The sequence below is a fragment of the Centroberyx affinis genome, unplaced genomic scaffold, assembly GCF_046629955.1.
Source record: "Centroberyx affinis isolate AG114_WGS23_722 - 3 ecotype Tasmania unplaced genomic scaffold, CSIRO-AGI_Caff_v1 ptg000678l_1, whole genome shotgun sequence".
Taxonomy (NCBI): domain Eukaryota; kingdom Metazoa; phylum Chordata; class Actinopteri; order Beryciformes; family Berycidae; genus Centroberyx; species Centroberyx affinis.
The window spans coordinates 365,768-378,418 of record NW_027279299.1 but is presented as its reverse complement, the minus strand read 5'-3'; the positions used below and the strand labels follow the sequence as shown (position 1 = coordinate 378,418).

The following is a 12,651-nucleotide window of genomic DNA, read 5'->3' as shown; positions in this document are numbered from 1 at the left end:
CATACAGTAAGCGTCATATAGTAAGGGATTTGGCTGACACCATCATGGCTTTTAAATTTGGTCGCACACCACTTTACATGTAAAACCACCTCAAAGTTAATCATCTCCTATCATAGGGGCATAACGCTGCGATCGTTTGCTGCGGCTAATGATCCATGTGACAAGGTGAGAGTCACTGGCACAGGTCTGGGCACGGCGAAAATCAATATCAATTACGGCTATATCGGAGAATTGTCAAAAGTAAATGCCCAGGTGTCCCCGTTCCACCAGCGTCAGCCAATCCCTTTGTTGACGGAGCGAACAAAAAAAAAAAACCCAAGCGCACACCTGTTATCGTGGTCTCTAATTGACCGTTCACCTTGATGTTGACGACTTCACGAGAGAGTGGCGCGCACATTAGTTTTGTCGTGATGCCGCATTAAGTAGACGTCTTGAGAAGCCGTGCCGCATTTGCATCGCGCTCGCCAGGGTTTTAGCGTCCGGGGTCCGCCGCCGCACAGCTGGGCTTGATTTATGCCGCTGACAAGGCCGTTTCTCTGCGACGCGGCGCGCTGTGGGGAATCTTTTGGAGAGACAGCCTTTCAATTTATCTCCGACGCCCCCCCCCCCCCCACCCCCTCCTACGCACTTCAGGGTTTTTTAAAGCAGTCGAGAGCATAGATCAACACCTGAAGTTAGGTCCCGCCTCTTGTCCCGGCTCAGAGGATATGGTGACCTCGCCTCCCCCCACTCCAGCCCCCACCCCCCCACCCCCCCCACCCCATAGACGCCACATTATAGCCTCTTCCCTCCGGCGCTGTTAGCAACACTGACGTTTTGATACAATTATGATTAGAAACACCACCTGCAGGTAGGTCGATGATGGTCAGCGCGGATCAGAAATAGTAACACATGCACACCTCGCCTTATCTGTGAGCTTACAGTGGTGGTGGGCGCGCACCGCCGAGCGCACGATATCAAACGCGACCCCTGAAGTGCCTTTTTCACTCGCTTGGAGTATTTAGTTAACCTGTATTTGGAAGCGAATGGCTGCAGAGTTGGGCTGAGCAAGGTGTGTGCAGTGAGGCAATACTCTTTGTGTACAGAAGGCCTTAGCTGAGGCTAATTACTGGGTGAAATCACCGTAAGCTTGTGGCTGTCTCTCTTCCTGTGGCCTCATGGCTGAGTAATCCCACTGATAGAATCTTAACCCCTATTTTCACAATCCTGTTTTATTTACCCTGTTAATTAAGTAGAGATGCATACAGGCCCACACCTCGCAGTCGCGCTACCAATCAGCCCCGGAGCGCCTTCGGAGTCAGTACTGTACTCGTGAATGGATGTGTTTACTAATGGCACTCTCAAATCACGGTGTGATCTGTGATTACGCATATTGTTTGCATTTTGAATTTTTATGAGCACACACTTATTCTTAGATGGCATTAGCCAGTTAGTGTGTTTGTGTAGCATGTGAACTAACTGCCGCCGCTGCTGTTGCCGTCAGTCAGTATAAACTCGCCCCACGCTCCAGACCGGCACGTTAGTTCAAAGCTGCTCACAATACACAATTTCCTTTCCTTTTTGGTGACTCATTATTGGGGATGTGACAGTTTCCTCTTACAATGTAGAATTTATCAAGCAGATCAAAGACGAAATATGTCTGAATCGAAGATCAAAACAAACCTTTCAAGTGGCTTTTGATTGCGAGGAAGCTAACAAAAAGCAATGCCTACGTCTGTTAACAGTGTCTCAAAGAGAATGTAAGGAAATAACAAAAAAACAGGCTTTTATTTTGGACCAGGCTCTTTCCTGCGATTTCCACTTCACAGTGCCCGTGATAGCTGCTCAGTGACTGATGTTATTTGTCTCTTTCATCTTGTCACAGACCAGGGGAGATCAACACCGCGCGGCCCCTTCTCTGGGAGGCTTGATCTCGCCCAAAATACACCTGTGTTTTTAGGATTACACGAGTGCATTCGGCCATCTCGCCATGTTCAAAATAATCGCCTCCTCTTTGGAGAATTATTGCTGTGGCCATTAAACTTGTGTGAGGCTGGGATGAAAAGAGTGGCACTTGTGTTCATCTCACCTGTGAATTATTGATACCTACTCCTCCGCTGCCTTCTCTCGGGATAGAGGTGGGAAATGTCTCCTGAGATAATGGGCAGAACGCGCAGACATGTTGTCTGGTGCCACGGCGGAGACGAGAGAAGGCAGGAGCAAAACTGAAGCGTGTTAATAGTAGGCCTCGCTCTCTTATTCAGCCCCGCTGCGCCTTCGTTGACTTCCATTTGACCTCGGCCGCTCTTCCATTAGCTTCAGACTCAAATGACAAATACTTTATGCAGACAGCCAGTCCATTTCTCTTTCTGGAATGTCAGCGAGGGGGAAAATACCTCCCCAGTCTTCATATAAAGCCGCAGCAGGTAGAATAAGCGGTGAATGACCAGGAATGGTCTTGGCTCCACCAGGAGGGCTAGAGAGGATTTAACTCCCTGTAAGCACCATTGTGTTCTTACACCGCACCACTTGTACACTCTCCACAGAGCCTCTTCTTACAAGATGCATGGTGCACAAGTCACATGATAGGGCTTTTGTCCCAGAGGATAAGGGGATTGTGGATATACAAAGCACAGTGCACAAATGCAGGTATTTAGTTATATTGAGGTATTGCTGTGAGCCTTGTGCTGGTTGTCTTGAATTAGGTCAGAGCTTGTTCTAGTTAAAACAATACCCCGGCCCATTTGTTCTCACCCATGACTGTGCTAGCAGAAGTGCTGCTAGTTAATTGATAATAAATGTGTCTGTGGTAGACACTCACTATTATGCAGAGCTATTAGGTTTAGTTCACGTTTCCCTGAAGATAATTTGAGTCATCAGACAAATATTAGTAGTATTAGAAATATTCACATAGCACCATAGTAATACCATTTATTTACTGTGTAGTAGTTGATGTAATTTTGCTGACACTGCTCTGAGATGTGGTCAGTGGTATTTGTTGTCGCATTAAATGGGCCATGTGCTTGACATATATCAGCCTCCAGGTGTAGTTTCATTAAATCATCTGGCTGCATCCCACAGTGCAGTGTGCACCTTGTGTAACCGATGGTTCACTGGTGGTACTTTGCATTCAGCACTTTCCCCCGGCCTGACAAAAACCATGAACCCCACTCACCAGCACCACGCGGCTATGGAAGTCGAATCTATTATACATGGCGAAGCAGGGATGTTTTAACTTATAATCGCACCGCGTCGACCAAATTACACCCGCACATCCACAATGGCGTGTTAAATGTGCCATTCATGCAAACAAGAAAACTCGCTGCGCACCTGACAACAGTAAAAGCTGATGAGCTGTTTCCCACCATGTGTCCAACAAACAAGTGTCATTCAGACTACTAACTACGAAGGCTAATAAACTCTTCCCTGTCTCAAACCCTTGAGCTCACGCCTGCCAGCATGATCCACTGGCTTTACCCGTCCAACAGCAGTCTTGAATGAGTCAGAGGATAGTAACCGATTGGAGGATTGAGTGACATCAATCCAGAGAGCTGACATGTTTATGCACATGGTCCGCTGCTTCCAATTTGGATCCTATGTGAATTAATACAGTTATTTATTCCAGCGCGGCAATGACAGATAGTTAGCACTGGTCAGCTGCTACACTGAAAACAGTGAATTTCACTGCTCCATGTCTCAGCCCAGTGGTGAGTCCCTACATGTTGTTAGAAGTACAGTAGACACAGTTACAGGAGCGTTAGTGGTGAGTCTGTGTTGCAGGCTCCAGTGTAGTTTAAAAGTTGATATCTAAATGCAAAAGTCGTGTGTATCAATTAAGTACTATCAGTTAAAAGCAGGTTTCACCACATGAAGTCACTGTACCAAGTCAAGATAACCAGATCAAGTTAAGTCAGTGTTACTTTTAACAAAGCAGGTTTGTAACAGAGTGCTTTTGCAGAGGAAGAATAATTAACACTAGAAAGAGCAGTGGATTTTTAGGGTCTAACAAGCCGTCAACTGAAGGGAAGTAAATATATTTACTACCTTCTTGTGTGATTTTGAAAATCTGACAACACTGGGTTGTACAAAAAGGGGGTTGAGGAAAAGTCATAGAGACACTTTGTAAACCTTAAAAGCAGAGATATTTCAATTCTGAAACAAAACAACCGTCAAGTGATTAGAGCTTGGCTGTCTAGTGTTAAACAGCTAAAAACAACAAACAAACAAACAAATGAAGTTATGTGCACAGAGAGAGTAGAGTATAAGGCCAAAATTTGTGTGACTGTGTGTGTGTGGTAATGTGGACAAAGGTGCATGTCACAAAGTACCGTCATTAAAGAAAAACAGCTATCCCCTTTTGTTAATTTCCTAGCTGCTTCAAATCCAAACAGTGCAGTGGATGAATCCGTTTGCTTTGCTCTGACTTTGATGGCGCGGCTCATAGGTGAACAGAGCAATTTATTGGCCACACATCATTTTCCCCCCTCGCAATCAGGCCGAGGCCTTTTCATATTTACAGTTTGCAGATTCAGCAGAGTATTTCAGATAATTAAAATTCAGCATGCTTTGATGAGTTGGTCCACCCTTGATTTCCCACAGTACCTTGCTTTCAAGGGCACAATTTCCATTTTTGCTTGTTATTTAGAAAATGTCAAGTTTTGTTAAGGCCTTTTGACCTTTTTGAAGCACTAGTGGCCATTGTGTAAAGGGCATGGAGCCACTGTTGTCCTAGATATCTTGAAGTCATGTGGGGAATTAATCACCCCTAAGAAAAAATACAATTTCTCATCTTTGTCATCTGCAAAGAAGCAGAACTTAATTAGGAATACTGAGAAATGTTCTCAGCTCTATATTATTCACTTATCATTGCTGTCATGTCAGCCCGAAGCCACACACAGTAGCTACATTTTCACAATGTATGCATGGCAGTGTTTGTCCTCTCATGTCATGGCCCTAATTTATATGATCCTTATAATACAATGTTTGTGTTCTTCTAACCACAGGGTTTCCATTCTGGACAGCGGTAACCTGCGGATATGGAACGCAACCAAATCAGATGCAGGCCTCTACACCTGTGTGGCGAGGAACCAGTTTGGTGTGGCGAGCAGCTCCGGGAGCGTCACAGTTAAAGGTATTCCCTCTTTACATTTCATCACCGTCTCCTCTGCTGCTTGATCAGTAGGAGCCTTTTTTTTTTCACTCCGGCGGTACGCGGAGTTGCTTGATATTTCATTCTAGTCCTTGGAAACTAACCTGAAGTATTCGCCTTGATAAATAAAAAATGAACAACACGGGGAAGAAGGACACGCGTTTTTGTTGCATCCGACCACCTCCACCTCTCTGTCTTTTGATAAATCATGAACAGTGGAGATTTTTCACTGCGCTGTCATTACTAGAGAGACAGAGACACCCCCGCTGGCCCGTCTATTTACAGAGGTGTGGAGAACATTCAACTCTGTTCGGTACCTCCAGTCCTGTAAGAGGATGTGCCGTGTGGAAAAAAAAAAAAAGGCCCACTGTTGTTAGATCATCTGGAGGAGGGGGCTGGGGATTGCATTTCTGCTCTGTTGCTGTGACTTATTATACTTCATTAAAAATGAATGGGAGCTGGGTATAAGGTGCTGTGCATTGGGCGGCTTTATTCTGTGCACACTGCTGTTTTTTTCTGTCCTATTTCCACTGGGGATAGTATTCTCACCTTCTCTCGCTCCTGGGGGATTTGCTGACATATTCGGTGAACTGTACCCTCACTGTGACCCCCTTTTCACAGAGGTTGCACGGCTCATTTGTGTTATTGTTTCTTGTTCCCGCTTTGACCTTCTTTGTTGGCTGGCTTTTGCAGATTTATAGAGTTATTGATCTTCACTGTATTTGCCTTAGGGAGAACGGAAAGGGGGGGAGAGAGTTCATGCCTCATATTTCAAAAGGTTCGGTATCAATTTACATGTATATTTCGATAAATTATCGGAAAGCTTCGCGTCCAATCCTTTAGACAAAGTCAGACAGCTGCCGTTTCTTTTTGTTTCAGCACAGTATATATTCTTAGACATTGGGACAAACCCCCTGGGCAGGTTTCGCGCAAGACAAATTAACTCGGAATTTATCCTTATCCACCTACCTCAGTCGAGCAGCGAGGTTCAATACCACCGCATAACCCCCGCGAACACGGCGCACACATTAATAGTCGGTCCATGCTGATGTCGAGCGGTCCTTTGCGCGCGGTAGGGGATGAACTGCCCGAGTCGAACGCTGCACCTGATAAAGCAGTGCCAAGATCCTTTAGATTCCCCTGCAGTGTGATGAGAAATGCTATATGTTTTTCCCCAGCCTCTAAAGTTTAATGCGCTTTCTCATCGAGCCTGGAAGACAAAGCTTCTGCTCGGTAGTAGTCTGTCATGTTTGTTCAAAGGTTCAATCCATTTAATTTCCTTCCCTCTACAAGTTAGCGATCTGTAAAAGCCTTTGAAATGCCGTGTCAACAGAACAGTGATCTGCCAAAATAGCATTCGGATTTTTTGTTTTTTTCCCATTTTGTCATGTAGTTGCTATAGAAACCTGGACTAATTGACTTTTTTTTTGATTGAAAACTTTGAAAAGCATTGATTAATGTTAATCTTTATTCTGAGCATAGCAACGAGAAGGAGGTGATATAGCTACTGTATATCCTCTTTTCACCAGAAAAACACATCGCGAAAAGTAAGAAAATGTAAAAAAAGAAAAACTCTGTACCAGCTCTCTGTCTCCTGTAAATCACCATCAAGGCGTGTTTCCTTTTTCTGTTGAATTATAAAGGCCAGATTTCATATATTATAAATGCTCGAAAGTCAGCAGCAGTCAAAGATGTGGAGAGAGAGCTTAGAGTGCACCTTGCCGCTGATTTATGCTGATGCTTCACTCCGACTCCCATTCATGCCCCTGTCATTCCCTAAAAAACATGTGTAACTCAAGAAACTAAAGATATACTTTTACCTTTTAAAATACTTTTTGCGTAACTGAAGTGAAGAAATTAACAGCGTAAAATGTGACTGTATATGTGTTTTTGCACATGTTAATTGCTGTGAAATTTTAAACATGGAGCTCTGCTTCTTGACATAATGAAAAGCGCGGTATTGCCGCACTCTGCCAGCCTCCTTCACCCATTTATCACACACTGTGAAATGAAAACGGTTCAGAACCCCCAGCCGCTGTGTGTGTGTGTGTGTGTGTGTGTGTGTGTGTGTATTTGGTGGGGGGCTGAAACCTGCCGCTCTCACTGTAGGTTCAGCCTGATGGCCTATATGTGATTTTCCAATAAAGCTGCAAGGAAACACACTCACATATGTCTTCTCGGTATAAATAGGCACCACTGTTATCCACTTATTATTCCTGCGAAAGGGAATATGGGTCTTATTTGACATTCTCTCTCACCGGTTTCCTTCCCCCTCATCATATGCAGAAAGCTGTTTTCTCCAGCTGATGTACAAATGTTCCCGTATATGATCTTATGCCTCTCTGTCACAATCGATATTGTTTGGAAGATGGGATGGGGTAATTTACATGCGCTATTTCGTGGCGGATTGGAAACCTGTTTAGCTGGGGGGGGGGGGGGGGTTTCTGTTGCGGGAGCAGCCCTTATGGGAGATGACAGTAGTTTATTCAAATTGACTTTGGTGATATGAAAACTGAAAAATACCTGTCAAAAAGCATTCATTGTCTCCTGCTGTGAATGAGCCACCTAGCAAACAGCGGAGGAGCAGTCACAACAGATGAGCTCTGTTAATGTCCCCATTATTCCAACACTGGGGGGATATTAGCAGATTAATTGCACTTGATTATAGATGTGCTCTCTGAATTTTGATTACACCGGAGATGAGCTGTTGCAATTAGGCTCGCCTCTGATCATTACAGATGGTCAGTGAGCTCCAAACTTCTGAGAACATACTGAGTTCACTTCTGCAAAGCGTGGAGGCGGTTCATCTTCTAGCTGTCTGACAAAGGATTTGCATGCCCTTGTTATGGAGTTACACAGACGGCAACAGCAGAGCCACAGGAATGACTTGTACCATGTCTCCAACTGTATTTAAGGCCATTTGCTGTTCTTTGTTGTGATGAAAATGCTTTAACAAAAAGATACACCGGGCCTCAGCAGGTTATCGCAATGAGCGTAACACTCAATCCAGCAAGGTGGCACCGGCCATTGCTTTTGCCACTTTCCCTGGTGTGATTTTTTCCTTTTTTTTTTTTTTTTTGCAGTTGTAGGACAGAAGATAAATTGCGCGATCAATTTACGTGCTGCTCTTTCACCAGGCTGGGTGGAGGAAACCGACCTCGAAAAAGCATTCCAATTTTATACCAACTTCTGGGAGGTATTTCTTTTACAAAAGCCTCCCCGTCCACGTTCAATGTGAGCAGCTATGTGAGAGCGACTATGACTGTGCGATTTCTGAGAGCCGTATAGAAAAATAATGAGCAACCGTCTGTCAGTGATCAACAGCAGGTTGTTACAGATGTGCCGCTGCGGAGCATATGAATGCAGCGTTGAGAGCAGCTTGCCTGTATCTGTTCGGCGACGTATACAAGGTTCTCCCTCTACTGAAGTTTGTCCTTGAGAGACTCCTGAACTGTCCTTAGGAAAAGAAGTGGCGTTCATGGTGAAATTGCGCTGGAGGAGTTTGTTTTGATAAAAGCGTCCCTCTAGGTCGGCTGATTTAAAAGACAAGGAAACAAAAATTTGAGTGATTTCTCAAAATGCTCACTCATGCTAGTTTACCTTCAATTAGATGGACTGAGACTTGGCCTGACCCCGTGCCAGCAGATTTTCTCCACGGGCAAAGGCGTCGACCCACCAGGCGAAAACCATTTCACAGAGAAATTTGTGTTCCCTTGAACCCCGCATGCCTACAGTTCAGCCGCGTTAGTCTTGGCTTGAAGGGTTTAGAGGGCGAGGGCTTTGCTCAGGTAAACCTTCTTCAAAATCCCAGTTCCACACGGCACGTGGCTCTTCAGTGCGCTGCATGCATTATTCAAGCTCACATCACTCGCCTTGTGTGGAAAAAAAAAACTATAGAATATATACACCAGGGGAGAGCACGCGCTTACACACCCCACTTTAGACCATTAAAGCTGGGAGAGATTCTCTACAGGGGGTCAGCCCCCTGTCTTTGTCCTCCGTAGGGGTGTGTGAGCATTATTCATGATGGCTGCAGTTTGTGGGGAGAGCGGTGAGGCTGGCTGAGGGAGGCGTGTCTGCACGCCTTGGAGAGGGGTAATTTGGTAACCGTTGGCCCGCTCCGTTTTCTGGTCGCCCAAGACAATCTTATTGTTACCCAATTTCCATGTCTCCCCACTCTGAGCAGGTGTCAGTACCTTATCTGTTCGGCTGTGTGTGGTAGTCCCATGATTTCTTCTATTTCTTCGCCTTAGACTATAGAGTAGAGTAGGGATGGGATGATCTGCTTATCTCACAATACGATTCCATACGCGATATGGGATTCACGATTCGATAAAACCACAATACAATGTAATAAATAAAAGTTCAACATCAACAAACTATGACACTATGTGCAGAATTCTTTTTATTTCTGAGCCACACATCTTCTAGCAATGGCATTGGCTTGATAGAATGTAAACAGTTTAAAAAAGTCATTAAAAAGTGCAAATAATATAATTTGGATGGAGAGTTTGTGAAATTGTGATAGGCAAGCCGTCTCATTTGTGATTACTACAGCAGAATGAAATGGAGCAAATATCACTATTAATTTTTCTGCCCCACGATACGTATTGTCACATTTTTGTATTGCAATACAATAATATATCATTTCGATATATCGTCCCATCCCTAATATAGAGGTATTGCCTTCTGTTTCTTGTATAACTTTGATCAACGTGTTTCAAGGCTAGAAGTCCAACCATTTGCTGCATTAAAAAAAAAGATTTATCCATTTCTTATTAATTTGCTATATTAATCTGCAATTATGAAATGAACAAGCTAAAGTAAATGGGTTCATAAAAGCAAATGTATCAGTCATAAAAGCTAGAGCATCAAATTCCTGAGCATACTATTAATGTTTGTTTCAGCGTTGCTTTTTTCCTGATATATATAGACAGATAGATAGATAGATAGATAGATAGATATATATAGATATATATATATACATATATATCTATAATGTGTCGGTGTACTTAGATCAGGCAGTTGGCCTAAAACGGCATTCTCAGGCAGAGCAATCAAAGGACCCGAACACATTCGGTAGCTGAACAGAACAGTAATGTAGCGACACCGGATGACCCAACCTGGAAGCGATCCCCAAAGTGCCGGAGAGTCTGTCAGCCCGCTAACATGCTCTCTGTCTTGCCTCTGATTGACCCTGCTAAGTGAGCGGGCTACTATCCTCCCGTTTACAGTGGCAGTAGGTAACAAGGCATTATACAAGATAGATATCAATCAAATTATGCTCAAGAGCCCAGTGTGGGGTTGTGTAACCAACCTTGGTTGTCCATATAATCTGTCACAAATGATGATAGAGGAGGGTAATAAGGGAGCATATTCCCATCGTCATTGTCACAATGAATCCCTTGGGGCGGCGAGAGACCAGGCATCGCATGCAGCATGGAGAGGAGCTCACAGCACAAAGGAGGCAAACGCACCCAACCGCACTGGAGTAATAATAAGCCAATACATTTTTACAGTATGTTGCATCCAGAGATAGTGACTGTTCCTACATATTTCCCCCTTTTGTTTCTTCTACCTTCTCCTCTTCTCATCACCTGTCTCACGATAGAAACAAATGCAAAATAGACCTGGCACTTTTAAAAGAAGTGTGTTTCTTAACGCTAAGAAAATGGATCCTTACTGTCAGAGTGTTGATTTTCTACGTCCATGCTGTACTGATGCTACAAGGTGCAGCTGTTGCTTTCTACGCGCCTCTTGGTGTCCTATCTGCAAGCCTTGAATGGCTCCAGAAACAGAGCAGACACAGACGCCTGAATGCCTACTGTGTGCTATTACGACATTTTTACTGTGCCGCTGTACCTCAGCATTTAGCCTCAACAATAGGGGATTGGGGCTTTCAGACACCCTTTCATTGTGTATATAACAAAACCTACCAGCTGATAGCACTCTGGCGTGATATCAGAAAACGACTAGATAAATCACATTGGGACTGCATGGCGGTGTGTGTGTGTGTGTGTGTGTCTGGAGAGGGAGGCGGGGTGGAGGGGGCCAATACAATGAAGGTATCGAATTCACTCTGGATGAAGACTGCACTGCCGGCACTTTCTACATGAATCTATGCCTGTCCAGGGATCATTTGCCATGGTTAATTTAGTCCGTGTGCTCAGAGTGGCAATTTCAACCAAGTAATCACAGCACCCCCAAGAGGGAGACCGGCGTTGTGCACCACCAGAACAAAGCCTCCTCGCTTTCCTCTCATCTCGCCTCTCTCACACGTCCCTTTTACCTACGTTCCTCCTCCGCCACTCACACACGAGCGGAGATAAGGGATGGTGCCTCGTTCCCATGCGACGGCATGCTAATGTCCCGCGTGCGAGAGGCTCGAGAGGCGGAGTAGTGACAACTTGAGGAAGTGCTCACTGGTGTTTACTATTGGTGCGTTTCTAGTTCCTAGCGGTGCGTTTTGGGAATTCGGGGTTGATCGGGGAGTTCCGGGCTCAAGGCTGAGCTGACAGTGACACATGGAGGCTCCTCCGGATGCGGGAGAGACAAGTCTCTCAGTCCCCGCAGAGACGAGCTCAGGCCCGAAACTAATACCAGTTACTGTAGCTTCGCGCCCTAGTTTGCTGTGTGCTTTGTCCCGTATATCCTTCTATTAACTGAGCCTGACATATCCATAAGGATGATGGAAGGGCTCGGCTTTTACACAGCCATTTTGTGTACAGAATTTTAATGCCCCCAGAAAAAGGGGGAACCGAGCGGCGCGTTTCAACGGGGGTGCGAACGTGTGCTGTGTTTCAGAGCCGACCGCCATCACCACCCCGGCCTCCACGCTGGACGTCACCGTGGGAGAGAGCGTGGTCCTGCCCTGCCAGGTGAGCCACGACCCGTCCCTGGAGCTCAAGTTCACCTGGTTCTTCAACGAGCAGCTCATCCACTTCGGCAGCCACGGCGGATACTTCGAAAAAGTGGGCGGGGTAAGTCCACGAGGGTCGCGAGGTTCTTGGCGCTCATTTATAAACGAGCTGGCGCGGCGTGACAGCGGCGCCGTATTGCTAGAGTTTTTACACCGCGCTTGTCAGAGGCCCTGGAATACATAATGCATAATTAAGGCACAAATCTTTACTGTAGTGTGTGTGGAGGAGTGCTTACTGCATATTTTATTTGTGCCACGGTGCCCTCATAAAAATCTGCCATCAAAATACATTGATTTTTCAACCCCTTCAGAGATTCCATTGAACAAAGGTCAGGGGGTGACGCTGAAGATTCATTGGTACATCAATATTATACTTCTCTTCTTTTAGCGGGGTCATAATAAATTCAGCCGCAGTGCAGGGGGAATGTTTGTATCAAGTGTATTATTTATGGCCAGAAAATTGCAGCCTGTGGTTTATTTTAAAATGAAATTTACATATACAGCCTGCAACCAGTCTCACTCAGCCACTGTATACTTTAAAAGGCTCAAAGCTTACATCTCAGCATGTGATACTCTGGCTTAGCTTTTTTTTTTTTTTTTTTTT

The 12,651-nt window shown here is 45.0% G+C and overlaps 1 protein-coding gene across 1 annotated transcript in view; it reads left to right on the top strand.

The window, feature by feature from the left end:
• The window catches only part of LOC139643946 (contactin-4-like), a 50,280-nt gene that overhangs the window by 30,191 nt on the left and 7,438 nt on the right, over positions 1-12,651 (top strand). The window contains exons 8-9 of the mRNA XM_071519267.1: positions 4,983-5,110; positions 11,933-12,108. Coding sequence (XP_071375368.1) covers positions 4,983-5,110; positions 11,933-12,108 — 304 coding nt within the window. The remainder of the gene's footprint in view (positions 1-4,982; positions 5,111-11,932; positions 12,109-12,651) is intronic.